The sequence below is a fragment of the Danio rerio genome, chromosome 24, assembly GCF_052040795.2.
Source record: "Danio rerio strain M-AB ecotype USA chromosome 24, GRCz13ab, whole genome shotgun sequence".
Classification (NCBI taxonomy): Eukaryota; Metazoa; Chordata; class Actinopteri; order Cypriniformes; family Danionidae; genus Danio; species Danio rerio.
Window position 1 is genome coordinate 32,832,168 of NC_141044.1, and position 25,909 is coordinate 32,858,076.

General features: G+C 39.5%; 1 protein-coding gene and 1 long non-coding RNA gene across 26 annotated transcripts in view; one reads left to right on the top strand and one right to left on the bottom strand.

Moving 5' to 3' along the window:
* The window catches only part of ntng1a (netrin g1a), a 249,022-nt gene extending 234,370 nt beyond the window's left edge, over positions 1 to 14,652 (top strand). For 14 of the 25 annotated variants that reach the window (XM_087309785.1, XM_087309787.1, XM_087309789.1 and 11 more), the window contains 2 exons: positions 4,456 to 4,590; positions 13,072 to 14,652. In XM_087309785.1, coding sequence (XP_087165911.1) covers positions 4,456 to 4,590; positions 13,072 to 13,316 — 380 coding nt within the window. In that variant the 3' untranslated portion in view covers positions 13,317 to 14,652. The remainder of the gene's footprint in view (positions 1 to 4,455; positions 4,591 to 13,071) is intronic. The other 11 variants (XM_087309807.1, XM_087309798.1, XM_087309801.1 and 8 more) reach the window with 1 other exon arrangement.
* On the bottom strand, positions 14,078 to 22,500 carry LOC147838076 (uncharacterized). The gene is made up of 2 exons (XR_015525167.1): positions 21,667 to 22,500; positions 14,078 to 16,380 (listed from the first exon to the last, which is right to left on the bottom strand). It is a non-coding gene; the product is annotated as an uncharacterized LOC147838076 (long non-coding RNA).
* Between the last annotated feature and the right edge of the window lie 3,409 nt (positions 22,501 to 25,909).

Consider the following 25,909-nt stretch of genomic DNA (forward strand, 5'->3'; position numbering starts at 1 on the left):
GTACAATGTGGCTTTTTTTACAAACATTCAAATGTTGTAAATCAAAGCACAACAAAATCAGTGCAATGCTTAATTAGGCTTCTTCCACATTCAAACAAAACAATTTTGGATGTACAACAACAAATTTTGGTTGTTCGATTATATAGTCTAAAGAATAATCATGGTTTCAGGGTTATCCCTTCTAATGTAAAAATAAGATTTATATTAGCTAAGTATTTAAACAAACTGTTGTTATCGTCTGCATTTATACATACATAGTAATTTTAATCGTTTGTAATAGCTCGTTCAACATATCTTTTGTTTACATTGCACTGAAAGTCACGCACAACTCTCGCTGCTATGGTGTGAGATGTTTTCTACTCGCTGCGTCTAGAAAGCGTGAGCTTATTAGCATTTATTCTTACATTGGAAATAAATTTGCACACAGAAAAGATGTGACATGTTAATGGCCCGCTGCTGTATTTAATCCAGTGTGCGTTTGTATAAGGTGGCTCACTCTCTGCGCAGCCCTGCAGCTTGTGGTATATTAAACAGATGCACGGCTCTTCATAGCTATAGCTGCGGTTTTTCGACTGAACTAAATTTTTTTTTTTTTGTCTTGGTCACACTATTTGATGGGCCGGTAAAAATTGCGTTGCTGGCCAAGTTCAGCTCGAGGGTCACCAATTGAATAGCCCTGGCGTAGGGCTAAAGGGAAGGGTTAGATAGCCCTTGAAACAGAGATTTTCCATTACCACACCAAGGAAAACCAAGGGGTACAAAAATTTCCCAGAGTACGCCATCTACAACAGCAGCATGTCTGCACACGGAAGTCAGGATATGCACACATTTGTATTTTTTTGTCATTATTACACATTTTTACAACAAACAAGCACATGTTTTAATATATTCATAACGGCGTTCATGTTTTACAGTCATGCTTAAAAAAAAAAAAAAGCCAAAATAAAAACCACTAAATTTTTGCTAGTTATAATCCCTAATAATAACTTCTGTATAGTAATCCCACAGCATACTTTTACTCAATGGCACTCGAATACTCTGTCAAAAAAGTCAGTTGGCTGGGAATTGCCTGTTTTCAGTGTCTGGTATAATGTTAATCTTGTTTTTGTGTGTTTACATAGATAAATATGGCTATGGTGTAAATACACAGTAGTTACGATCTTATTGCCACATTATATCATTATGATAACATGATATTGTTGCCTTCAGTGAGTTCCTGAAGATAAATACCAAAAAATAACACAACTTTAATAACTATAGTAATTGTAATCATCAATCTCATATGAAGCAAGAGGTTGCGATGACATATGGTGACGCGTGCAGGTGTTGTAGTAGTGTACCATTTCTTAAGGCTTGTATACGCTCTTCGTTTGCGTTTATCTTCAGCACATTTCGAGACGTTTTTCCAAATTCAAGCCCAAGCGATTGTCACTGGCGTCAAGTAGAAAAGTATGCAAAATCACTCCTTGATGTTAGATGAAGCTTAATAAAAACAGAAAGACCTCGGTGCACAGAGTGGCGCTACACAATTTTAAGCTTCTGAAACCCATTTGTAACACAGAAGAAGAAGATAGAAAGTTAACTCACTTGTTATTAAAGTTACTGGAGATTCAAACAAGCATGGATGGCATGCTCCAGGTTCAAATCGCAAGTGGTGTGTTCTGTAACTTCAGCAGGTCTGTGCACATGAAAAAAGTGCCAATCTGATTGGTGGAGAAGGCTTTGATGTGGTGCATTAAAACAAACAAAAAAATGAACATGAGGCATTTATTTAAAAATTATGCTTTTACACCTGGCGTTTTGCAAGTTGGTGTGCACAATTACATTGGCAACCTTTATTTAGTCACGAAGCATTAAACATTGGCGGAAAACAGAAGCAAAAAGCGTTCCGATGTGAAAAGGTCTTTAGGGGTAATTTTTGAAGCCCTTCTCCTTCACACTCTGTTTCAAGGTCCTAGGGGAAGGGGTAGGGGTACAAAAATAGAATTGGGATTGGGCCAAAGTATCACAGTGATTCAGAGAGCAAGACAAAAAAAAAAAAAAAAAGACAGATAATAAAGCTAGACAGGTGTCATTGTGAGACAGAGGTGATGTGTGCCTTCACACTTCCCCAGTGAGGTGTCTGGGAGGGCTCACACCCACAGAAAATGGTGCTGCGTACTGCATATGTCACTCTGGAAAAGAAGAAGGAAGAGAAAGAAAGAAGAGAGCAAGAAAGGTGTCAGGGAACAGGTCACGGATGTGCGACTTACACACACATCTCTAGGTGTTACAGGTCACGGATTCTGACCTCTGCCTCAACCCAGCCATATCTGTAGTCGCAGGAGTGCCGCAAAACTGTCAAAATATGTGAAAAGTGCATCTTGGGAGAGTGTTTTAGCAAAGCATTAATAATTAATAAGCATTAATGTCGTGGACTTAATGTAGAAATGAAACAAGTAACACAATCTTAAGGCTATGTTCTGTTGAGCTCGGAATTAGAAAATACTGGTGAATGTTTGTTGAAAGATATAAGAGGATTTCAAAAGGAATGTGTAGTTGCTTTCAGGAAAAATGTTTAAGATCCAGTGTGCAGTTGTGATCAGAAATGCCATTACGCACATCAGAGTTTCAAGCTTTACTTTAAGTTCTTGAGAGGAAGCTCAAGAGAATTAATCAGATTCTCTCTGAATTGCTGATATTTAAAAATTTGCATATTCAATGCCCGTCAGTAGCTAAAAATCGGCTCAGATTATTTATCCTTTCTGAAGACATCTTAGAAATGCAGTATCTGAATGGCTTCTGAGCACCTTGAGGTTAAGGCCACGTTTACACTAATACGTTTTAGTTTTAAAACAGTGTTTTGGAATGAAAATGATTCATGTCCACACTATTGTTTCATCTAGCCTTTCTGAAAAGCTCTCCATCCACACTACACTGATATATTCATTTATGTAACCACGTACACTGACTCTGCATATTGATTGGTTGCCTTTATTTTCAATATTGGATAAACTTATTGTATGCTATACTTTTATAATGCCCATTATTAATTATTAAAATTCATATTCAGCAAAAGGACAGGGTATGTTTTATATTTTAGAAGAAAATGGAAGGAGGCAGTTATGTTAAAGACTCCGTTTTGTTATAAATATGCATACAGTGAAGATGAGGTTCATATAAATATGTAGCTACACGATGCCTCAACATTTTTAGTGTCTATTAAGTTAATATCAAAATGAAAATAGCCATTTTCTTATATTATGTTTTCATTTTATTGTTGAGATAGTGAAACAAAATAGCCAGGGTGATGTGAATGAGGTTATAAAGTAACCTACACTGTTCCCTTAAAAGATTTACTTGATGTATCCTCGAGAGTTTGTTTTCTATATCAAACTTGCAAAGTCTGAACTTAAAGAAAGAGTGCAAGACTGAAATTTTTGCACTTAATATTGAGGAAAAAAATCCTAAACCGTTTCAGATGTCTCAGTTTTCCCCCATCCACCCTGACACAGAGCAGCAGCTTTTTTTAAAAAAAAAAAAAAAGGTCTCTTCTGCGTTTTCAAAAAGCTCTGTTTTCAGGTCTCGAAAATCTCTGAGTAGTGTGGACGTAAGGCGTAACCATAGGAAAACATATGAATTTTAAAACTGAAACAGATTAGTGTAAATGAAGCCTAAGCAGACCCTGGCTAAATCACTAAAAAAAAGTGATGCATGGTCTGGAGAGACTGGCAATGTGTAATCAAAATTAACAATTTCCATGACAAGTCATACTCCTTTTCCCCTATTCAGTATCTCATTTGACACAAAGTAAAATGTGTTTAACCAGCATTTCAAGCTGACTTTACTGAAATGCTTACCTTCAAGGTCATTTTGTGTAGTATCAAATGATTTAATTATTTAATATTTTCGAGTAGAAATGAAATCAGTATTTGACTTTGGACAGCAAATAAACTGACTAATCAGGAACCCTCCACTACGTGTCTATCTTTTTTCCGTTCTGTACATTTCTTTCCTTTATACCGCTTATTTTTAATGCTAAACTAAATATAGAAACATATTATCATAAACTGCCCAGAAAGCACCGTTCAGTTATTCAGTAAAAATCTACGCTGCCCCTTTTGCTTCTGCCGTCTTTTGCTTTATGGGACTTCCAAGATGTTAAACATTCACAAACACATTTTTTTCCCTTGCTAAACGACCATTGTTTCCATTTTCCACCTTCACTCACCTTCCCCAGCTGACGCGTCTCATTTTATTCCTTTGAAATGGAAGATGTGAGGTAAATATTCAGTTATACGGGTTATAAATCTGTCCTTTTGTAGACTAGCAATGTGCATGAAGGAGGCAGCAGAGGCCCATTTTGAGCTTTTTGTGTAGAAAACAGAGGGACTTTATTCATGAGCTGATCTAAGAGGCTGAAGACCGCAGACCCCGTTTCTCCACTGTGTGTATGTGTGTGTCTTGTTTCTACAGACTGTAATTGTAATCCCTTTGGCTCTGAGTCTGATCGCTGTAATGGCACAGGATATTGTAGATGTAAGGAGGGAGCGACAGGGGCTATGTGCCATGAGTGTCTGCCAGGATATTTGTGGGACAATGGCTGCAAATGTAAGTAGAACCTCTACCCAACCTGCAGCTTCAGTCCCTTGTTCTCTTTTTCCTCTCTCTCTCTACCGTCTCGTTCCCCCTCCCTTCTTCTTCCCTCCCTTATTCCTCTATTTGCCACTGCTTTTTTTGGCTTACCCCGGAATGAGCAGCTTGGTTTGCTTACAGCACTTGGGAACCGAAAAACAACTTGGACTGACTTCCATCTGAGGCTCAGTCACACCTGTTATGCTGCCTTGTTAGTGGTTTAAACGCAGATTTAATTTTGAGAGAATTTTAATCGTTTATTAGCATTGTTTTCATTAATAGTATTATTGTAGAATGTTCTCTCAAGAGCAGAGATAAACCATGCAAACAGATCTCGACGGAATCCCATGCATGTGCATTTGTGCAAAAGAACGCAAACAGCTGAGCTAACATTTGAAGTGAGCAGAACGTCTGACGCCTGCGCTGTTTTTTCCGGCTGTTTGCTGTTATGGACACGCTGAGATGGCTTGTTCTTCTCTCTTGGCTCCAAAAGCTGCGGTTGAAATGATCTGTTGGTCAAGCATTGATTTGTATTGTTCTATGGGCTTCCAGCATCAAAGGTCAACATTTACCAAAGCCTCAGATAACACAAAGGAACGTTGGCTGTAATACTGTGTGATGGACAGTCCAGCAAATATGTGTATATTGAGTTCAGAGCCACTTTGAATGCAACAGTATTCGGCTGGATTACTGTGGGAAGCAGAAATTCACATCATTGCATGTGTTACGAGATTAAAATATACCCGGGTGTTTGGTGCAAATAGCAACATGTTGCAAATACACTTCCATTATTTTCATAACTGAAATAAAGAGAATGATTGTTTGTACACATCCATCACCCATCAGCAGGGGCGGACTTAACCAATAAGTGAGGTGAGCAGTCGCTTAGTTCCCGCTTTTTCCTCCCATGTGGCACAGATCAGATATGGCACATGTACGTGTAAGCAGGAACAAATCACATGGATTCTGATTTACCCAAATCAGATTCAGGCCTTGTTCATATGTAGAAATTTATCCAATATGAATTGGATCTGCGTCCTAATGTCTACAGCGTAAACAGGTTGATCAGCTTTTCACCTTTTAATGTGTGTCGCACATTAAAAACCATTACGAATGATGTTAACTCTAATGCTTTTAAGTCCCAAGCCTCATACATGTGGACTAAAAAGCTTTATTATTTTCATATAGCACTAGTATTTTTAGCATGTTAACGAGAGAAAGATTGCGCAACGTCCACCACGTAACCAATATAAACTTATATATAATATAAAACTGTGGCATATTTTACTTGTACAAATCATGCCATGGACATTACATTAAGATGCCTACTGGTTTAAAAATGCTTTGATTAAAAGAAGATGGCAAAATAAGAACTTTAGTAAACTATAGTAAAACAACATGTCAAAGAGTTTTAAAAAATGAAACCCTGTGAACACATTAAAAACAGGAATGGGGAAAAGAGCGCTCTTTTTTCCTGGTGATTGGGCCTTTGTCGTGTGCTGTGTAAAAACAGACAATCAGATACTAGTCGCTTTAAAAGATAATGTAAGCAGGTCAGCAAAAAATCAGATGCAGTTACAAAATTGGTATTGACCATCAAGATCTTAAGTGTAAATGCAGCCTTAGGGACCTGGGGAATTGCCAATACCAAGAAGCCTATATTTATCATATAGCTCTTTAATTAATATTTTATTATATGTTGTAAAATCTATCTCTAAACGTCAATATTTAATGTTATTACTTCTTTTCAAAACCGGAGGCCTCCATAAATGGTGGATGGTTACTTTAATTCACATCCGTAAATTCAAAGACACTGCCTATCGGCCAGCGATCTGAGTAGAGCAGAGGTAGAGTGTGCAAGAGTGATAATTTTGAGAACATTTGGAGGGAAAAAAAAGTAAAAATAAGACAAAAAAATGAAATGCAGCTTCGTCAGCGATCCTGCTTTCTGGCCGAAACACCTGTCAGCTGTTGAGCGCTAATAAAACTAAATAAAACTAAACAGTAACGGCTGCAAATTCACAAATAGCAATAATTCAATACACCCTTTTCACATTTCCAGATTTCTCAGTAGCAGAAAGCTTCATAGTTGGGTAAACAAATCGGAGAGTACAACAAATATATTTAATTACAATCCTACTTGCTGAAATAATAAAAGAAAACTCCTCCAATATTATCAAGACTTTCAGAAAAAGAAAACAAATTCTGTAAGATTGATGACGGCAGCCAGAGGAGAGCATAAAGTCAAATTTACTCTCAGACCCATAGACGCTGCATAAAAACACCTCGTAAAAGCAGTAATTCGTTTTTTGTAATTTAATATAAAGAGCATGTAATATATTCACATAAATGTTTATATTTTTTTTAATCAAAATATAAAAACTTTCAAGGATTAAGCATTATGATAACTGTTAAACGCATCATAATAGTCTTGTGAAAAGGGCCCATTCATATGAAAAGATTAGTTGTGTATTATTTTGATAAAATGTTTTTAAAATAATGACTAAAATAGATTATTAACTGTACACAGTTTGTAAACTTGTTTTTTATGTGTGTATTTACTGCATTTACTTTGAATATATTTTTAACATGCCGTTTATTTCATAAAAAAAAAAATATATATATATATATATATATATATATATATATATATATATATAGTCCGCCCCTGCCCACCACCATGAAGATGCATTGGGAAATTTGATTTCGACATGTTTTGTTAGATGTTTGGGACAAGAAATTAAATTAGTTTATTCTCTCCACTACTATCATCATTTTCTCCCAAAGTTTCATACCCAGAATTGTATTCTTTTTTGGAACACAAATAAAGATTTTTTTTTTATCAAAACTGAGCGATTTATGTTCCTCTATTAAAAGAAATTGCACCCAATCACACTAAAACGTTCATTTATTTTATTTTTTTTTATAATTAATAAATAAGGCGTTGTGGTGACACAGTGGTTAGCACAATCGCCTCACAGCAAGAAGGTCGCTGGCTCGAGCCCTGGCTGGGTCAGTTGGCATTTCTCTGTAGAGTTTGCATGTTTTCCCAGTGTTCGCATGGGTTTCCTCCGGATGCTCCGGTCATTGGAATTGAATAAGCTAAATTGGCCGTAGTGTATGTGTGTGAATGCAGGAGTTTCCCAGTCTTGGGTTGCAGCTGGAAGGGCATCCGCTGTGTAAAACATATGCTGGATAATTGGCGGCTAATTGCGCTGTGGTGACCCCGGGTTAATAAAGGGACTAAGCCAAAAAGAAAATGAATGAATAAATAAAGAAAGAAAGAAATCCACTTGAAAACCTGTAAAAATTATTCACTCTATAAAAGAAAATGTTCTTTTGGAATGCAGAAAAGGTTTTTCTCATCCACCATTGTGAAAATCCCTTTTTGGTTCTTCCAAAGAGTGTAGTGTAGATGTTTAGGGTTGTTAATGAAACAATTAATGCCAGTTAAGAACTTGTATTTTTTTTTTTTTTTTTTTAAGTGTAGAGGAACATACGTATCTCTGTTTGATTAAAATGGTCTAAAGGTGAACTGTGTTGATGTCTGGGTTTGTGTTTCGAGTAAAGAATGACAGAATGTTAATTTGGGGCTGAACTATCCCTTTCATTTAGCTGCATTCATCCCATTGAAATTCCTGAAGGCCAAAATGTAATCTAAGTCTCATTTTCCTGAGTCCCTCTGTATGCCGATTTCAGTATGCAATTAAAGCTCAAATCTTTCTTCAAATAAACCCTTTCTTCGAATCTCATCATGCAATCTACTGCTGTTCAATAAATATTATCCCTCTTATCAAAAGCAAACCCAATAAATTGCTCGATTTACTGAAGTTTATTTACTTGCGAGCAAATTACGAATGCACAATTGAAGGCAGAGCATGTTTTTTTTCTGCTCTTAAGTCCACATGCTTTTTACATAAGCAGACATTCTGTTAAGGGCTTAAAATAGGCTCTCATATTTATTAGATGAAACCACCCTCTCGTGCATTGGCTCTAGAGAGGGTGGTGTAGGATATAGAGGTTAAATTGTTTATAGGACTTCAGAGTAAATAGTTTCTATGCCCCATCCATTGCAAGTTAAAGGTGTTTGTTAGCACCCATAACAGCTATAAATCACTGACTGGGCTCTTCTTGCCTCAGCACCTTTTCCTGGTCATCAGGGGATATCAAACTGTTGAGACAGAAAGAGTTCTCACAGGGTGAACCAAAAAGACCTAAACTCTTGAGAGATGCATTATCTACAAAACTGTGCCTCTTCTAAGTCTTTCTTCAGATGAAGCGCAAGAACACTCTTGCCAAAGGCCACAGTGGTGGTAAAGGTAATCGATCAATTTGCTCTCTTTCCCTCAAAGAGAAGTTGTTCTAAAACTCTTTGCACAGACAAAACCCACTCATTACCTTTTACCTCTTTCTGTACCTCCTTCTCATGGAGAGTTTGGCGAGAGGCAACATTGATGTCTCAATCGCAAACAATCAATACTGTATGTCCTATGCATCTTCTTAAGAAGAATCGCTTAATTTATAATTGGAAATGTTTAGTTTATGAAAGACCGTTGGCCAAACTGAAGATTGAAATGATGAAAGGTTCATATCCAGGGCACTGAATCGATAAAGCCCCTCTTTTTTAAACAATGCAGTTGTTTTTCATCCTTTGGTTCATCATTTCTTTATTGTTCCTTAAAGGGCAGACTAGACAGGCTAAAAATACACTCAGGGAAAGATGGCATTTTCTAGACTAAAACAGAGTCCCTGAACTAAAACATACTTTTAACTATCACTGAATTGAAAATCTAATTAAGTTAGTAATCCACAGAAATTTTGAGCTATGGAATCCATTTTATAAGCAAATTTTTATCTTAATAGTGAGTAGTAAAATAAAAAAGCACATTATTATTATAATTCATTTCACTAACCAGATATGTTACCATATTTTAAATTAAACACAAAATATTTATACTGTAGGTAATTATATAAAAAGTTTCCTCTAACACAAAAACATTTCATTTAATTTGGAAACTGATTTCAAAAGCTTTGAAAGAGATTAAAGCAAATAAATTATTCAAATTCAAGAGCTACATTTTTATTTTAATAATAAAACGGCAGCACAGTGGCTCAGTGGTCAGCACTGTTGCCTCCCAGCAAGAAGATCGCTGGTTCGAGTCCTGACTGGGCCAGTTGGCATTTCTGTGTGGAGTTTGCATGTTCTTCCCGCGTTCACATGGGTTTGCTTCAGTTGCTCCGATTTCCCTTACAGTCCAAAGGCATGCGGTAAGTGAATTGAAAAATCTAAACTGGCCGTAGTGTATGAGAGTGTGCTTGAATGAGTGTGTATAGGTGTTTCCCAGTACTGGGTTGCAGCTTGGAGGGCATTCGCTGTGTAAAACATATGCTGGAATAGTTGGTTGTTCATTCCGCTGTGGTGACCTCTGTAATAAGTAAGTGTACTATACTACACTCCTGATAAGTAAGTGTACTAAACCGATGCGATTGGGTACTATACCAAAGACGGTGACCCGGGGGTATTAAAGACTAAAATCACAAAACTATGGGAGTTTTCCTGGAGAAATAACAAAACGGGAGGGTGGCGGAAGATGGGTCTGAAATACAGGAGACTCCCGAGAAAAACGGTAGTGTTGGCAGGTGTGGTGCTACATCTTGTGGCACTGTGACGCCCCTATTATTATTATTATTATTATTAGTAGTAGTAGTAGTAGTAGTAGTAGTAGTAGTATTGTTAATATTAATATCAATTTATTCATTTTTGGTGTCACCACAGCAGAATGAACTGATAATTCTTCTGGTATATCTTTTACACAGCAGATGCCCTTCCAGCCGCAACCCATTATGTATACAAACTTGAAAATGTTGATGTATGTACTGTATAAACCTACAAATCTTAATGAGAGTAATACCAATGGAAAGCATCCAGTGTACGCGAATGTTAATCACTGATAATTTGAATAGCATGTTCAACCACCAGGTCCAGTGTCTGAGTCTTGTTTTGTGGTACGAGTGTGTGTTTTCACCAGGGAACGATTGATCTGCATCGTAAAAAGACTCGGCAGTGATGAACAGGGGGAATTATGGACACAAACAGGGGCTCATTTTTCCCTGACTCAACCATAAAGCCCATATCCACACAGGAGATGGAGAGAGAGAGAAGCTGGAGACCATGTAGTTCTGCCAGCTTCCTAATCAGCCTGTTATGACTGGGAGAGTTACACCTCCTCTCTCTATCATCCCGCTCTTCCTGTCAGCTCAGTCCATCCCAAAATAGCTCAGTAACAGCCATTAAACAGATGCTGCGATGCACACGGCCTGTCAGAACCGCTCCTCGCAAACTCGTAGAGGTCAATTGTTGTGCGTTAGATGATTATTTTCCAATCAGCTGGTTTACAGTGTTTTGATGAAGATGCGAGAGGCATGGCTTGTTTGTCAGTTTTTATTTGTCTCTGTTGGTTTCGCTGGTTTGCGCTGGAATTTGTTTGCCTAAAGCTTGCCGAACAGCTTGTGTCCGAAGGGAGCAGATCAACAGCTCCTGTTGTTAAATATACTGACGCCTGGTGATGCACCTGAGGGTCCTGCGCTGATTCAGAATGCACGACATTGTCTGGGATTTGTAAAATGTATGCCATGTTAATGGTTGGAGTGAATGCCAGAGCCGAGGTCTCCTGAGAAACACTTCTGTCGCATGTTTTATTCAAAAATGTCTGCAAAACTATAAGAAATGCTCTTTTTTTTACATTTATATTTTTATGCCAAAATACCTTTATTTGTAAAGCAAAATTACTTTGTTTTAAAAAATAAGCTTCTAAAATGTTTTAAGCAAGAGTAAAAACTTGAATATATGCTCCTCAATTAAATGTATGGTGATTTAAAGGTGCAGTAGGTGATCTGCCAAAATGCAAACCAGTTAGCATAATATCTTTAAAACACAGTCCCTCCCTGTTGTCCAAAGCCATGCCTTCTGAAACATGAACGCACACACCTTAAAGATGGCAGTAGACATGTCATTTGCCAGTTTGAAAACTTTATAGTACTTTATAATACTACAGTTGTCAAAACTTGTCATAATGTGCAATATTCCTCACTCTCTTACACGATTTGTCCTAAAGCGACTACTGTATGCTTAGTGCTTGGCCGGTGGGGTGCAGGAATTACATATATTACTAAGCCATACTTGCATGCTATTTGAAAGTAGCATGGTAAACAATATAGGGAGAATGCCACAGGTTGTCATTGTTCAAAAATGAACCAATGTGAATATTAAACTAATTTCAGCTCAGTGGAGCAGGCTTGGCAGAATAGGGATATTTACTTGTATGTTTTGTTGTTAAACGAAATAAAAATCTACATTATCGATGTTGTAAAAGGCCCTTATGAAACTGAAAATAGTCACATCAATCTTTCGCTGGAAGATTTCAGTGTTCGAACAACACTATCGTGCATATAACCCTTTCATAACAACAAAATCTACATCAGCTTTGCATGGCTAAAATAGTTTTAAAACACACAATAACATTACCTGTCTTAAAGAAATACTTCAGCCATTGTGTCATCCTTCCTCCAGCGAGCAAAAGTAACTCCAATATTGATTCAGGCTTCGAAAAAGTTTTGGTTCAGCATTTGTTTTTACTGCTCTCATCTCTCTCTTGTGCGCATGACACACATGCACACAAATAGCAGATCTGCATGAAAGATGCACAATTGTACAAATCTGCATTTTTTGACAACCAGTTTGGGCTACTTATCAGAATTATGGGAATTGTGGGCCCGACAATATCTAATTGGATGAACATTTATTAGTCTTATGCCTTTCCTAGAATATAAAAATACATATACACACATTTAGATCATTTACTTTAATCAGTACTATTGGAATGTGAAGATGAATTTAACCAGCACAACAAAAAATGTTACTGATAAGACAATCACCTACTGCACCTTTAAGATTATTTAGGTGTTTGTAATGGAAACAAGACCAATATGTAGCAGAAGAAAAGCTTTTTAATTATTTATTAATACGCTTATTAATTTTATTTTTTATTTTATTTTTATTTATTTTTTGTCAGTGTTGTGTTTCATTATTTTTTGGGTCACATAATATTCCAGTAATACTTTTGAAGTGGGCAATGACGTTTTTGAATTGCCAGCTGCTTGCAAACTTTTTGAAACGTTTTTAATCAAAGCTCAAGTGTCCAATCTTCTGCAAAAACTGCCTATGATTATGAATTTCTATTAATAATAATGATATTAAGTTTTGTACTTGTGATTCATTTCAATCGATACTTTGCCTGCACTTTGTATTGACTATTTCTGTCTATTTTCAGCAATAGATGAATATATGATATCTCAGGATAGAGCTCCATGTAATCATAGAAGTGTTCATACTTGTTTGGGTGTCGCCTATGTGTGTGTGTTTATCTTCTGCTTACTCTTTTCCTCTCAATGCCCCAGCCCGGGTGTGCGACAGCGAACTTCTGCGTTGCCAAAATGGCGGCGTGTGTGTGAACTACGTCCGTTGTCAGTGTCCTCCGGCGTACACTGGCCTGCTGTGTGAGAAACCGCGCTGTGAGAAAGAGCCGGGCGGCTGCGGAGGGTCAGACTCGGGCCAGGCCTCCCTCCACCCCCCTTCCCTGATCCTGCTTTTGCTGCTGGGTGGCGTTTTCCTGACGGAGATCTGCTGGATCACAGTCCTCTGAGATGCAGATCTCCGACTCTTCAGCTTCTTCTGTATGAGCAGCGCACCAGACCCACCGACACTCGGCCGGCCATGTGGAATGTGCCCAAATATCAAAGCGAAAATCCAGAGGATGACAATAAATAAATAAATACATCAATAAAAATAGTATTTATAAATATTGATTCAATATAAAAATTTAAAAGCTAAAAAAAAAAAAATCAAGGTGTTATTTATAGAATTTATCTGAGCATATGCTTTATGGAGCAAATAAGAGGACGTAGAGATGTGAACTAAGCCATAGTAGATACTCCCCTAAAAGAACAAGAGAGCAACATGGATCGGAGTGGACAAGGCTCATTGCTCTCCTCTCTTTATTATGAAGGGAACGGGAGCTTCGTTCAGCCAGCGGCATGTACAAGTAAAGCCAGCTGCCGCCCCTCACGCTCTGAGCCATTGTGGGTATCATGTTGGCTATAGACTGCTTTCGGCTATTGTGACACAGAACGATGGAAAACTGTTCGGATTGTGTGCAAAAAAAATACATTATTAGATCGGTAATAATAAGAAGATGGACTCAAGAAAACAAGCATACTTTGCTGTCAGTGCATTTTAAGGATATAAGGAAATCAGACTGTCCCATTTGATCCGCTTTCAAGTCCCGCCAAAACACTCCCAAATCTCACCTCGACCCCCACCTTTGGAAATAAACTTTAGAGTGTCCTTTGTGTCAAGAGCCCCGTCCTTCCTCCACCCTGTGCTTTTGTGAATGTTATTCTGTAACCCTTGATATTTTTTTTTTCAATATTTTTTTAAAGTTATTATTTCAGTCTGTGTGATGTTAGTCACACCTCCTATCCTCCGGAAAATATGATTAAAACCCATGACTTAAAAATGTGACGGACTGTTTGCTGAGGCCACGGTCAACAATGTATGTTTTCACCCGAACAGATGAAGTGCTTAGACAGTCATCAGTGTATTTAATTTTTGTATTAATACAGAAGTTATTTTCTTGACAGAGTAAAGATAATGTAGAACATATACTTTTTTGTATTATTGCTGAAATGTGTTTAAGGGCAACATTTTAGTGCATTTAATCAAGGTGCAAACGATTCAATATTTATGTTTGTCTGAAATATTATTTCATTTATACTTTTCTTTTTCTTTCCTTCAGTTGGATTGTGAAGTTTTCCTAAAGTATATTGGCAACGTGCTGGCATCAAAGAATATCAGTTTACATAAAGTATATATACTGACATGTAAAAAAAAAAAAGAGAAAATCACACCAAAGGACATTCTAAATGTTTTCTTGTTGCTTTAACACTGAACAATTTAAGTGAATAAAAGTTTAAAAGGACTTTATGTAGTCATGTTGTCCTGTTTTATGTGTGTTTTATTGCAGACCTGTCCGGGTGAAGAAAGCATGATAAATTATTGCATATTTCTTTATATAACACATGCAAATAAATTGCATACTTTGCAGAATAGTGGAAAATGCTTTAAGCCTGAGAATTTTCTGCACACCATTTATCTCAAATTCAATACAGTAATGATTTGTTTCAGTGAAACGCATTATCGGATGGGCAAAATTAAATATTAACAGCTATTGATGTCTCTTTGAGAGCCTGTTTTATGGAGTTGCACTTGCCTGTGAGTAAACTGCCCATCTATTGCAAGGGTTTGTTTTAAACAGAAAGTTTTACGATTATGGAGTGTGTGACAACGCCGGCCTGCTACATGATTCATTTTAAAGGAGCTACATTTGTCTTTATGGGCTGGGAACTTTCAGTAACTGGATACTGATTTATGAATATTCCTGTTTGTGTGTCTGCTTAAGAAAACTAAAGAAATGTTTAGTGTTATTTCACAATTACGCTGTCTACAAACCACAGTCTATATAATATTTCATGAGTATTTGTGAGGAAATAATAACAATCCATTTGTTGTTTCTTCACATTAGGATGCCACTTTTAGAAATGAATGGGAGTACTGTTTATCAGAGCCATGGTTGTTGTGTGAAATATTTAACCCAGGCTCATTGCGGATACATATCCAGGTCTACAGAACAATTCTGGGGACAGCGAAAAATGTAACCGGAGGTACATCTGCTCAGTTTTTGTTTTTGCAAATCCACCAGAGTCTGTTGTATACATTATTTGATGATCTCTGGCATGTCCTCTTTTCGTGTAAATCCACCAGAGGGCGCAATATACATTTCAGCCGACTAGGGGTGCGTTTTTCAAACAATGACATTACTCGTGGCTGAACTTGTTAAGTATGATGCATCATTTGGCAAAAGAACGATGTGAACGAAGTGTTTCCTAAAACCGTCATTTCTCTGTCGCAGATCCATCATTTGAACCATGCTGGTTATAATGTAAAACATCTATAGTGACACTCTAAACGAGGTGGAGTAAATACTTCTTTAGAGAAAATCCCCATAACTTTTTTGTGCAAATTGTTTTACACACACACGTTTTTTTTTCAATCCAATATTAGTTTTAGTAAAAACATGCACTTGTTTTTCATATTAATTGAAATATATGTAAACAGCACATATAGAGCCTACATTTCCTTTTCTAAAATACTTGAGAATATTCTATTCTAAAACATAGAACCACTTACAAAAGCTAAAACATACTGTAATCTCATATATAAATCATCACGTAATGGTTTTAATTTATAGTAGGCTATTTATTAAGATATACAAAAAACAATACCGTACTTTATAAATGCTATAATTAATCTTAAAAAAATAAAACTTTTAGCGTAACCTATATATTTTTATTTTCACAAGCTTTGGAGACTTAACATAGATTCCGCTTTTCATAGTTACCTATAGCTTTCATCATGAGCCACGGCTGCGTTCAAAATGACATAAATGATTTCAAAGTGCACTATGCAGGGAGAGCCGTTTTCAATGTAAAGATCATTTAAACTGAACTGTATTAAATACTTTAAAAGCAAATTATACATAAGAGTGATGACTTAATTTTTTTTTTTTTAATCATTCAGAGTTTGAATATTAGAGTGTTCTAAATAAATAGGGCTTAAGGGGATAACTCTGAATAAAACACAGCCAGAAACTATAATTCCCCTTCTAGGGAACTTCAACACTGCGTCTAACCAGAACGCTAGGGGAACACCTCTTTTATACGCGTCTTGAAGCACATGTGAAATCAATCTAATGTAATTAAGCAGGTGTCGTCAGACCAGAGAGTATAAAAGCCTGTACTGAGCATTCAGTATCAACTTCTTTGCTTTCAAGAAGCACGCACGTGAAAATACACCCTCTTTCTGTGAACTTTCATTACTGATTTGCATACACAAAATACAAAAAAACTGACAACTTACTTTTTTATTTTGGTATGGCAGAGAAAAACTTTAAACGTTGTGTGCCTCCATGCCCTCGCTTTATTACGGCTGGTGACTCACATGATTTGTGTTTAGAGTGTTTGGGAGAAGAGCATGCCCTGGCAGCATTTGAGAATACTGACTGTGGACACTGTGACGTTCTCTCCCGAAAAGAGCTGCGTAGTCGGAGAGAGTTCTTTAATAAAGCTCCCGTGGCGCACGCTCCTCGCGGTTCGGGTCCCGCTCGTGCTGAGGCTGAGCGTCGACTTCGGTCGTGGGGTTCGCAGCTAGATCTGGCGGATGAGATGGAGACGGACTCTGTCCTTTCTCTCTCTGGATCCGTGAGATCTAATCCTCCTTCGGGAGCGTCAGAAGCACGCTCTGCGGTTTCTTCTGCACCTCGTGGGAGGGCGGCGTCCTCCGTTTTCGAGGAAACCGAGGCGCCGCAGCAACAAATACAAAGAGGGTCGGGGAATCTGCCGCCCCAGTCAGTGGAATATGAGGAGTTAGTGGAGGTGATTTCACGTGCTGCTGACAGGTTCAAAGTAATAGATTGGCAGCCAGCACGTGAGCAGCAGCAGCTGCGTCTGACAGGAATGCTGGATGAGAGAGAATTACCCAGCAGAGTAGATCCTCCACTAAGGGACCTCCCCTTTTGTCCCGAGCTACATGATGCGGTTTCTAAATCATGGAAAAATCCGTATTCAGCATGGTTAATGACACCAAAAACAGCTATTTATTCAGCAGTTCGTGGGCTAGGGGAAAAGGCATGTACAGCAATGCCAATGATAGAAGAGGACTTAGCACGTCATCGTCGTTCAGATCTAAAATCTGCAAGGGTCCCTCCTTTGTTGTCGAGACCATTAAGAGTAACATCGGGTCTAGTCAGTAAAGCATATATGACGGCTGGTCAGTCTGTTGGATGCCTGCACACCATGTCAGTGCTGCAGGCATATCAGGCTGACCTAATTAAAGAGTGCCTAGATGGTGGGGGAGCAACACCCGAACAGCTTCGAGAAGCTCTTCGGGCGTCAGATCTAGCTTTAAGAGCTACTAAAGAGGCAGCCTCTAGTTTGGGGCGATCTATGGCTACCCTGGTGGCTACTGAGCGGCACCTCTGGCTGACACAAGCAGAAGTGTCAGAAACCGATAGAGCTATTCTTATGGACGCTCCAATATCGAGCTCAGGGCTCTTCGGTGACGCCGTCGATCGCGTTGCCGAATCCCTCGACAGAGTTAAAAAACGCTCTAGCTCCCTCGGGGATTTTCTCCCCCCAAGATCAAAAAGTCAGGGGGCTGTTAAAAGACAGCCCCAGCCGTCAACCAGCTCCTCATATCATGAAGTACGAAGGATAAAACAAAGTCCTGACGTGTTGGGAGTCAGGCTTTCCAGGGCCCCCCCTGGACACCGAGAGCACCATTCAGCGCTCTCACTAAACCAGGGTCCGCGGAGAAAGGGAGAGGCCACCTCACCACTTATGTTGGTGGGGGGCTCTGTGTCTCCCGGGGTGGGCGTTCCTCAGTGTCTGAGGGCATTGGGGGCCCCACCCCCTCTGCAGGGGGGTCAAAGAACAACCAGAGGCCAGTCTCGAGAGGCTGGTACCCCTAGCACATTTTTTGGCAGCGTGGAACCACCTGCCGATGGTGTCTCAGTGGGTCCTGTTCACAGTAAAACATGGCTACAAAATACAGTTTTGTGCACGCCCACCTCGCTTCAACGGTATTGCACCCACCACAGTGAAGCCAGAACAGGCTCTGGTTATGGAACAGGAAGTACTGGCCTTATTAGTAAAAGGCGCAATAGAGCGTGTTCTCCCACTCGACAGAGAGTCAGGGTTTTACAGCCGGTATTTTATAGTTCCCAAAAAGGATGGGGGATTGCGTCCCATATTAGATCTGAGAAATCTAAATCGGGCCGTCGGGGCCCTCAGGTTCAGGATGTTTACCATCAAAAACGTGGTGTCACAAATTCAGTCCGAGGACTGGTTTGTGACGATAGACCTGAAAGACGCATACTTCCATATTTCCATCCTTCCCCAACACAGGAAATACCTGAGGTTCGCTTGCGGGGGCGAAGCGTTCCAGTATCGGGTTCTTCCATTCGGCCTAGCTCTGTCACCTCGAACCTTTACCAAAATAGTCGAAGCGGCACTAGCTCTACTTCGTATGCAGGGGATACGTATCCTAAACTACATAGACGATTGGCTAATTCTAGCTCAGACTCACGATATGGCAGTTCGGCATCGAGATGTCGTTCTCACCCATATCAGAAGGTTGGGGTTTCGGTTAAACACCGCAAGAAGTGTGCTTGTTCCAGCCAGGACGACCATTTCTTTAGGTGTGCTATGGGACTCCATGACGATGCGAGCACGTCTGTCCCCACTATGAATCGCTTCGATTCAGTCAACCGTACACAGAGTCAAACTAGGCCAGTTCATCACTGTGAAACACTTTCAGAGGTTGTTGGGTCTCATGGCAGCAGCAGCCAGCGTGATTCCATTCGGTCTGCTGTACATGAGACCCCTGCAGTGGTGGCTCAAATCCAGGGGGTTTTCCCTCAAGGGGAATCCTTTCCGCATGATCAAGGTCTCGCGGCGCTGCCTTCGAGCCTTAAGTATGTGGAAAATACCCTGGTTCCTGTCCCAGGGCCCAGTGTTGGGGGCTGTCTGTCATCGCGTCATGCCTATGACAAATGCTTCTCTGACGGGCTAGGGAGCAACGGGCTTGATCCGCATGATCAAGGTCTCGCGGCGCTGCCTTCGAGCCTTAAGTATGTGGAAAATGCCCTGGTTCCTGTCCCAGGGCCTAGTGTTGGGGGCTGTCTGTCATCGCGTCATGCTTATGACAGATGCTTCTCTAACGGGCTGGGGAGCAACCCTGAGGGGGCTTCCCGCAGTGGGACGATGGGGAGAACATCATCATTACTGGCACATAAACTGCCTGGAGATGATGGCCGTGTTTCTGGCCTTAAAACACTTTCTCCCAGATCTAAGGGGCCATCATGTTTTAGTCTGCACGAACAACACATTGGTGGTCGCTTATATCAACCAGCAGGGGGGTCTGAAGTCTCGAATGCTATGCAAACTAGCACATCGGATCCTCCTGTGGGCCCAGAACAAGATCCTGTCCATCAGGGCAATGTATGTCCCGGGCCATCTGAACATGGGAGCAGATCTCCTGTCGAGGCAGGGGGTGAGATCCAGGGAATGGAAACTTCTTCACCCCGAGGTGGTGGAGTCCATTTGGGAAAGATTAAGGAAAGCGCAGGTAGACCTGTTTGCTTCCCAAGAGACCACGCATTGCGTACTATGGTTTTCTCTCTCGCATCCAGCCCCTCTGTGACTGGTTGCCATGGTTCAGACATAGCCGAGGCTACGTCTGTATGCTTTTCCCCCGATCGCTCTGCTCCCAGGAGTCCTGGAGAGGGTCCGTCAAGACTGAGTACAGTTACTGCTGGTAGCCCCGGTTTGGCCTACCAGGATTTGGTTTTCGGACCTCATAGCCCTGCTGGCGGGTCTCCCGTGGGAGATCCCCATCAGGAGGGACCTTCTGTCCCAGGCGGGAGGAATGATACTTCATCCCCTACCCGACCTGTGGAAACTGTGGGTGTGGCCTCTGAGGGGGCCCACCTCATAGAGTATGGACTGTCAACCGAGGTTGCTCAGACCATTCTAAGCTCCGAGGCTCCCTCCACAAGGAAGCTTTATGCCCTAAAATGGGCTCTCTTTTCAGCTTGGTGCAGAGAACACCAGCTAAACCCAGTCAGCTGCCGGGTAGCCTCAGTGCTGGAATTTCTCCAAGATCGCCTGTCTGCTGGGTTAGCTGCATCCACTCTGAGAGTGTACGTGTCAGCTATAGCGGCCTACCGTTCTCCCCTAGATGATGAGTCACTAGGACAGGATCCGCTAATTCGTCGCTTCCTTCGTGGAGCCATAAGGCTAAGGCCTGTCAGCACACACAGGGTACCGACATGGGATTTAACATTGGTGCTCGAGGGCATCTCTGTTCCCCCATTTGAGCCACTGCAGGAGGCGTCAGATAAGTTTCTGACACTAAAAACAGCTTTCTTATTGGCTATTTCTTCCTTAAAAAGGGTTGGTGACCTCCAGGCTTTGTCGGTTGCACCTTCATTTCTGGAGTTTGCTCCAGGCATGTCCAAAGCCTTTCTTTATCCCAGACCGGGGTACGTGCCTAAGGTGCCCACTCATGTGGCGAGACCTGCTGTGCTACAGGCCTTTCACCCGCCCCCATTTCAGTCGTCGGACCAAGAGAAGTTAAACTTACTCTGCCCAGTTAGAGCTCTGAATACATATGTTAACCGGGTTATCAACTGGAGAAAGAGTGAACAGTTACTGGTCTGCTTCGGACCCTCAAAAAGGGGGAGTCCGGCAAATAAGCAGACAATAAGTAATTGGATAGTTGAGACTATCTCATTTACCTATCAGGCTGCTGGACGCCCTGTACCTAAATTTGTTAAGGCCCACTCCACAAGGGCTGTCGGGGCCTCCAAAGCTTCTATTTCGGGCTCAGCCCTTTCTGACATTTGTTTGGCGGCAGGATGGTCGACTCCACATACATTTGTGCGTCACTATCAACTCGATGTAGACCCCTCACCAGGGTCCTCTATTCTCACTGCGTAGTGTGCGTTCACAGTCAGCAGTGAGTCTGGCCTAGTGGGTATTGCGTTCCCCTAGCGTTCTGGTTAGACGCAGTGTTGAAGTTCCCTAGAAGGGGAACGTCTCGGGTTACGTATGTAACCATAGTTCCCCGAGAGGGAACGAGACACTGCGTATTCCGCCATACTCTCTTCTGCCTGTTACTTCTTTCAAGCAAATTCGAAGTTGATACTGAATGCTCAGTACAGGCTTTTATACTCTCTGGTCTGACGACACCTGCTTAATTACATTAGATTGATTTCACATGTGCTTCAAGACGCGTATAAAAGAGGTGTTCCCCTAGCGTTCTGGTTAGACGCAGTGTCTCGTTCCCTCTCGGGGAACTATGGTTACATACGTAACCCGAGACGTTCTCTGAGCTCTAGAAATGTAGTTGGAAATGTACAAGTTTGCGATAGAGTTTCCGAATGTTCATTGGAATGATGGATTTGGTAAACACCAAATCAACAAACTACTGTTTGTTTGTAACAACGGAACTTGCAACCTTATCTTGCTGTCAACTGACTGACTGACCCACCTACCTCTCTCCCTAAACCCAGCCGATAATGCTTTCAAAAGCAATCTAGAAAAAGAAAAGTTGTGTTACATCGTGCTACATCGTTTATTATTATTTTTTTTTTATCTTTACATAGTTTCTAGAACTTTATTTTCGGCAGACTTATACCCTGTCATCGTGGTCAACTCCGCTCCTGTGTCCTAAGTCCGCCAATTTACGCAGCGAACCACAGGGAAAACTGGTAACACTGAAAAAGTTGTCTGTATGGATGTCAGCGGTCAGCTGGTAGCGCTAAAAGCAACAGAAGTTGTCGGCGGTGTCATACTATAACATAGTGTTTGCTTTAGAGATGAAATGCAGCCAGACATACCTCTGACTACATGTTTTGCGACAGTATCCACAATGAGCCTGTGTTGGAAATATTCTTTGGCCTCTGAAAAACAATCCAATGGATGCCCTCATATAAAAACAAAACGACAATCTGAAAATAAACTATTTTTCTTCACAATTCAGAGTTTATGACTAAAAAAACAAAACAAAAAAACTTTTATTTTTTCAGACTTTAGAGCTTGCAGGTCTTTTTTATTACTATTTTTATTTATTGATTTATTTATTTTATTATTTTTTTATTATTATTTTTTCCCTGTTAATTGAAAGTTTATGTACTGTACTCGCCATTCAAAAGTTTAAATACTCATTTACACAACCTTGAGAAGAAAAAACTGATACTGAGAAGAATTGTAAGGTGTAAACTTGTGAGACTTAAAAAGCATAACTTTTAAGATTGTTACTGAAAATCCGTTTAGATGTGCTATACAGTAGGTGAGAAGTTACAATTTACACTGATGAATAAACAACACAAATTTCACATTTTATATACAAATAGAAGACCTGAAAATTATTTTATTTAGATTTGTTTCCATAATAATTATTATTATCATTTTGTTTTTTTAATTATTATTATTATTGAATTGTATTACCCAACAGTGTATTTAGGCAAGTCATGATTTTGCCAAGTACAAAGCGATCCTGGATTAACATCTATGTTGATCCTGGCACATCATTTTTGTTGGAGAATGTAATTCATACCTATTCCCTACCCCTAAACCCAACTATAAGAAGTGCTTAAACCTAAATGTAAGCCTAAATTTAGCATAAACAGTAAACATATCCTTTAATTCTGATTGGCTGATTGAAATGTTGTTTCAGGATCAATAGCTGTTAATTCGGGAACATGTCCTACTTAAGGAAATCAGGTTGGGGGTGTATTTAGACTATCAATCAAAGCATCAAACCAAATTCCTGTGCAGTTTAATATCTAATATTTACTTTTTTTTTTTTGGAGAAAAAAGTTAAAGTAAAGTATACTTCCTAACAAAACTGAGCACTTTTATTTGTTTCCTGTCTGGTATGCACATCACCCCGTATACATTTGAGTTGGATTGCTTCAGAAAATGCAACATTCTCTTTATCAACGCAGACATTCGCAACACAGACAAAGAGAATAAACAATTGAGTGCATCTATACACTCAGCAGATCCACTGTGTATTCAACGAATTCTTTGAACCAAGCCAACAAACAGGCTCAGCCGAAATCAGCTGCATCGCTCCCATTGTTCACTCCTATTTATAGGAGGAAATGTATTGCAGATTATTTTCTAAAAAGACCAAGTGTGTTTTTTTTTATTATTATTATTTCTGCATATGTTATCACATTTATTTATTTTTCTCAGTGCGACATGTCAAAAGTTTTTCTTGCATCTGGAGTTAATCTGCCCTTGAACAAGCCGGGCTATTGATTTTTAAATCAGCTTTTCTATTTGTTAAGAAGTTCAGCTTCAGTAAACATGATGATTTGTGTGTGTGTGTGTGTGTGTGTGTGTGTGTGTGTGTGTGTTTTTTTTTTTTTTTTTTTTTTACTGCAGGCACATCTAACTTTTTCATTGATAACAGGAATGAAAAACTGAGATGTTGACCATTTCAGGAGTTGGATTTATGGTTTGCTACTGAGAGTGAGACTTTTATAATATCACAATAATACACATGGATGTATTCAGACATTCCTGTTGCCAACCACTGTAAAATGTCTTTCTGGAACGAGACATTTGATGCGATAAAGGCACAGAAACAAAGAGGAACCGTGAACCAAGGTAACCCAAAGAAACGCCACATGAACGCAGATGACTGACTAGTTTCAGTAAGATCATTAGCCGCCATTCAGCATCTTGCTTTTCTTCTCAGAACAAAAGCCCAACTTTGGCTTTCCATCTAAATCCTTGTGAGGTAATGGTGGTATTGTTCCCTCCAGCGATAATGGGAATATCTCTGCAAATACATTGACAACATGTGCTTTCATAAGGGAGAAAAACACACTGCTGCATGATGTTCATTTGTCAAATACGCATGGGTTCATATTTTCAACCAAAAGTAGCATACAGTATGTGTATAATGTGAGAGTTCTGAAGGTCAAACTATCGCTGAAAAAGGTATTCGAGATAGTTTGGTGTGGATTTCACTTCAATAATGATAAAAAGCCTGGAGAATGTGTTTAGTAGCACCGGCAGGAAGAATATTAAAATGAACGCTTTAATAAAATTCAAAACATTTATGGAAGTTCAAGAATCCCTAGACCAAAAGCGTGTATGGAATATTAATAAAGGGCACTTGATGACTTGTAACCTTCGATGTTTTTAAACATATGAGGCAATAAAGGTGAGTAAAAGAAATGGGAGTCATATCTGAATTAATTTGGAGTTTATTACAGCATTCAGTGCCCACAATAGAAGATATTTCTAGTGACATTTTCAAGTCAGTCTTATATTCATATATTCGTAAGTTATGTTGGCTATTGCTAAGAAATATAAGCTGACTAAATCCATTGTCTGTTAATTTATTCATTTATTTTCCTTTGGCTTAGTCTCTATTTTAGAGGTTGCCACGGTGGAATGAACCGCCAACTATTCCAGCGTATGTTTTAAGCAGCGGATGCCCTTCCAGCTGCAACCCAGTATTAGGAAACACCCATGCACACTCATTCTCACACACACGCTCATACACTACGGACAATTTAGTTCATTCAATTCACTTATAGTGCATGTGTTTGGATTGTGACCGGAGCACCCTGTGGAAAAGAAGAACACAGGGAAAACATGCAAACTTCACACTGAAATGCCAACTGACCTAGCCAAGACTCGAACCAGTGACCTTCTTGGTATTAGGCGACAGTGATAACCACTGAGCCACCATGTTACCTATTGTCTGTTACAGTTTTTCTCAGTGGCTTTGGTGCATTTCTCACAACACTATTTACATTTGCACAACAATTAATGCATTTCTCAAAACAATTAGTCATTTGTGCACATGAAAGTACTGTAGCAGTTTCTCATTCCTTCCAACAAATTGCAAATGCTTTTGGACATGCATCAACTGCTTCTGTTTATATCATTATCATTTATGTCATGTTAGTCAAAATTAACTAAACTTGTGAATGCTGAATAGTCATTCCATATAAAACTAATAGTTCTCATTTCATTACAGTCTTTACATACAAAAATGTTGAACTAGCAGCCAAATCTGTCTAGCTAATTTCATTTAAAAAAAAATCAAATCCTGTAAATGGCTTCTAAATTGAACAATTTCATGAATGATTTACAGACCTGTGCATGTTGTAGGTTCAGTTCCAATATGTTCTGCAGTATTGTTTTTAGTTGTGCTCAGCTCTACCCAAAGGAAGTTATTGTTTGTTGTAAATAAGGGTGTGTTTATTCTTTTGCACAATGCTGTGAATAAGTTAGAATTGCAAAGAGCAAATGGAGTAAACATGTGAAACATACATATTCAGTGTCTTGTACTCAGATACCTCACTAAATGCAGAGATGTCTAACTTTAATGTAGTTTTCTAATGGCTGTGCAAAAAGTATATAGTGCTGTCTTGAGCATTTTTAGGAATTGTCACCCAAATCTGAGTTTTTTTGAATTGGAAAAAAAATGTACAAAGTATACTGTCATATTGAAAACATGACAAAGTCATTTGACTATCTTGTGCATAAACAGTGGTGGCAGGACTTTTCATTTTGATGACACTGACAC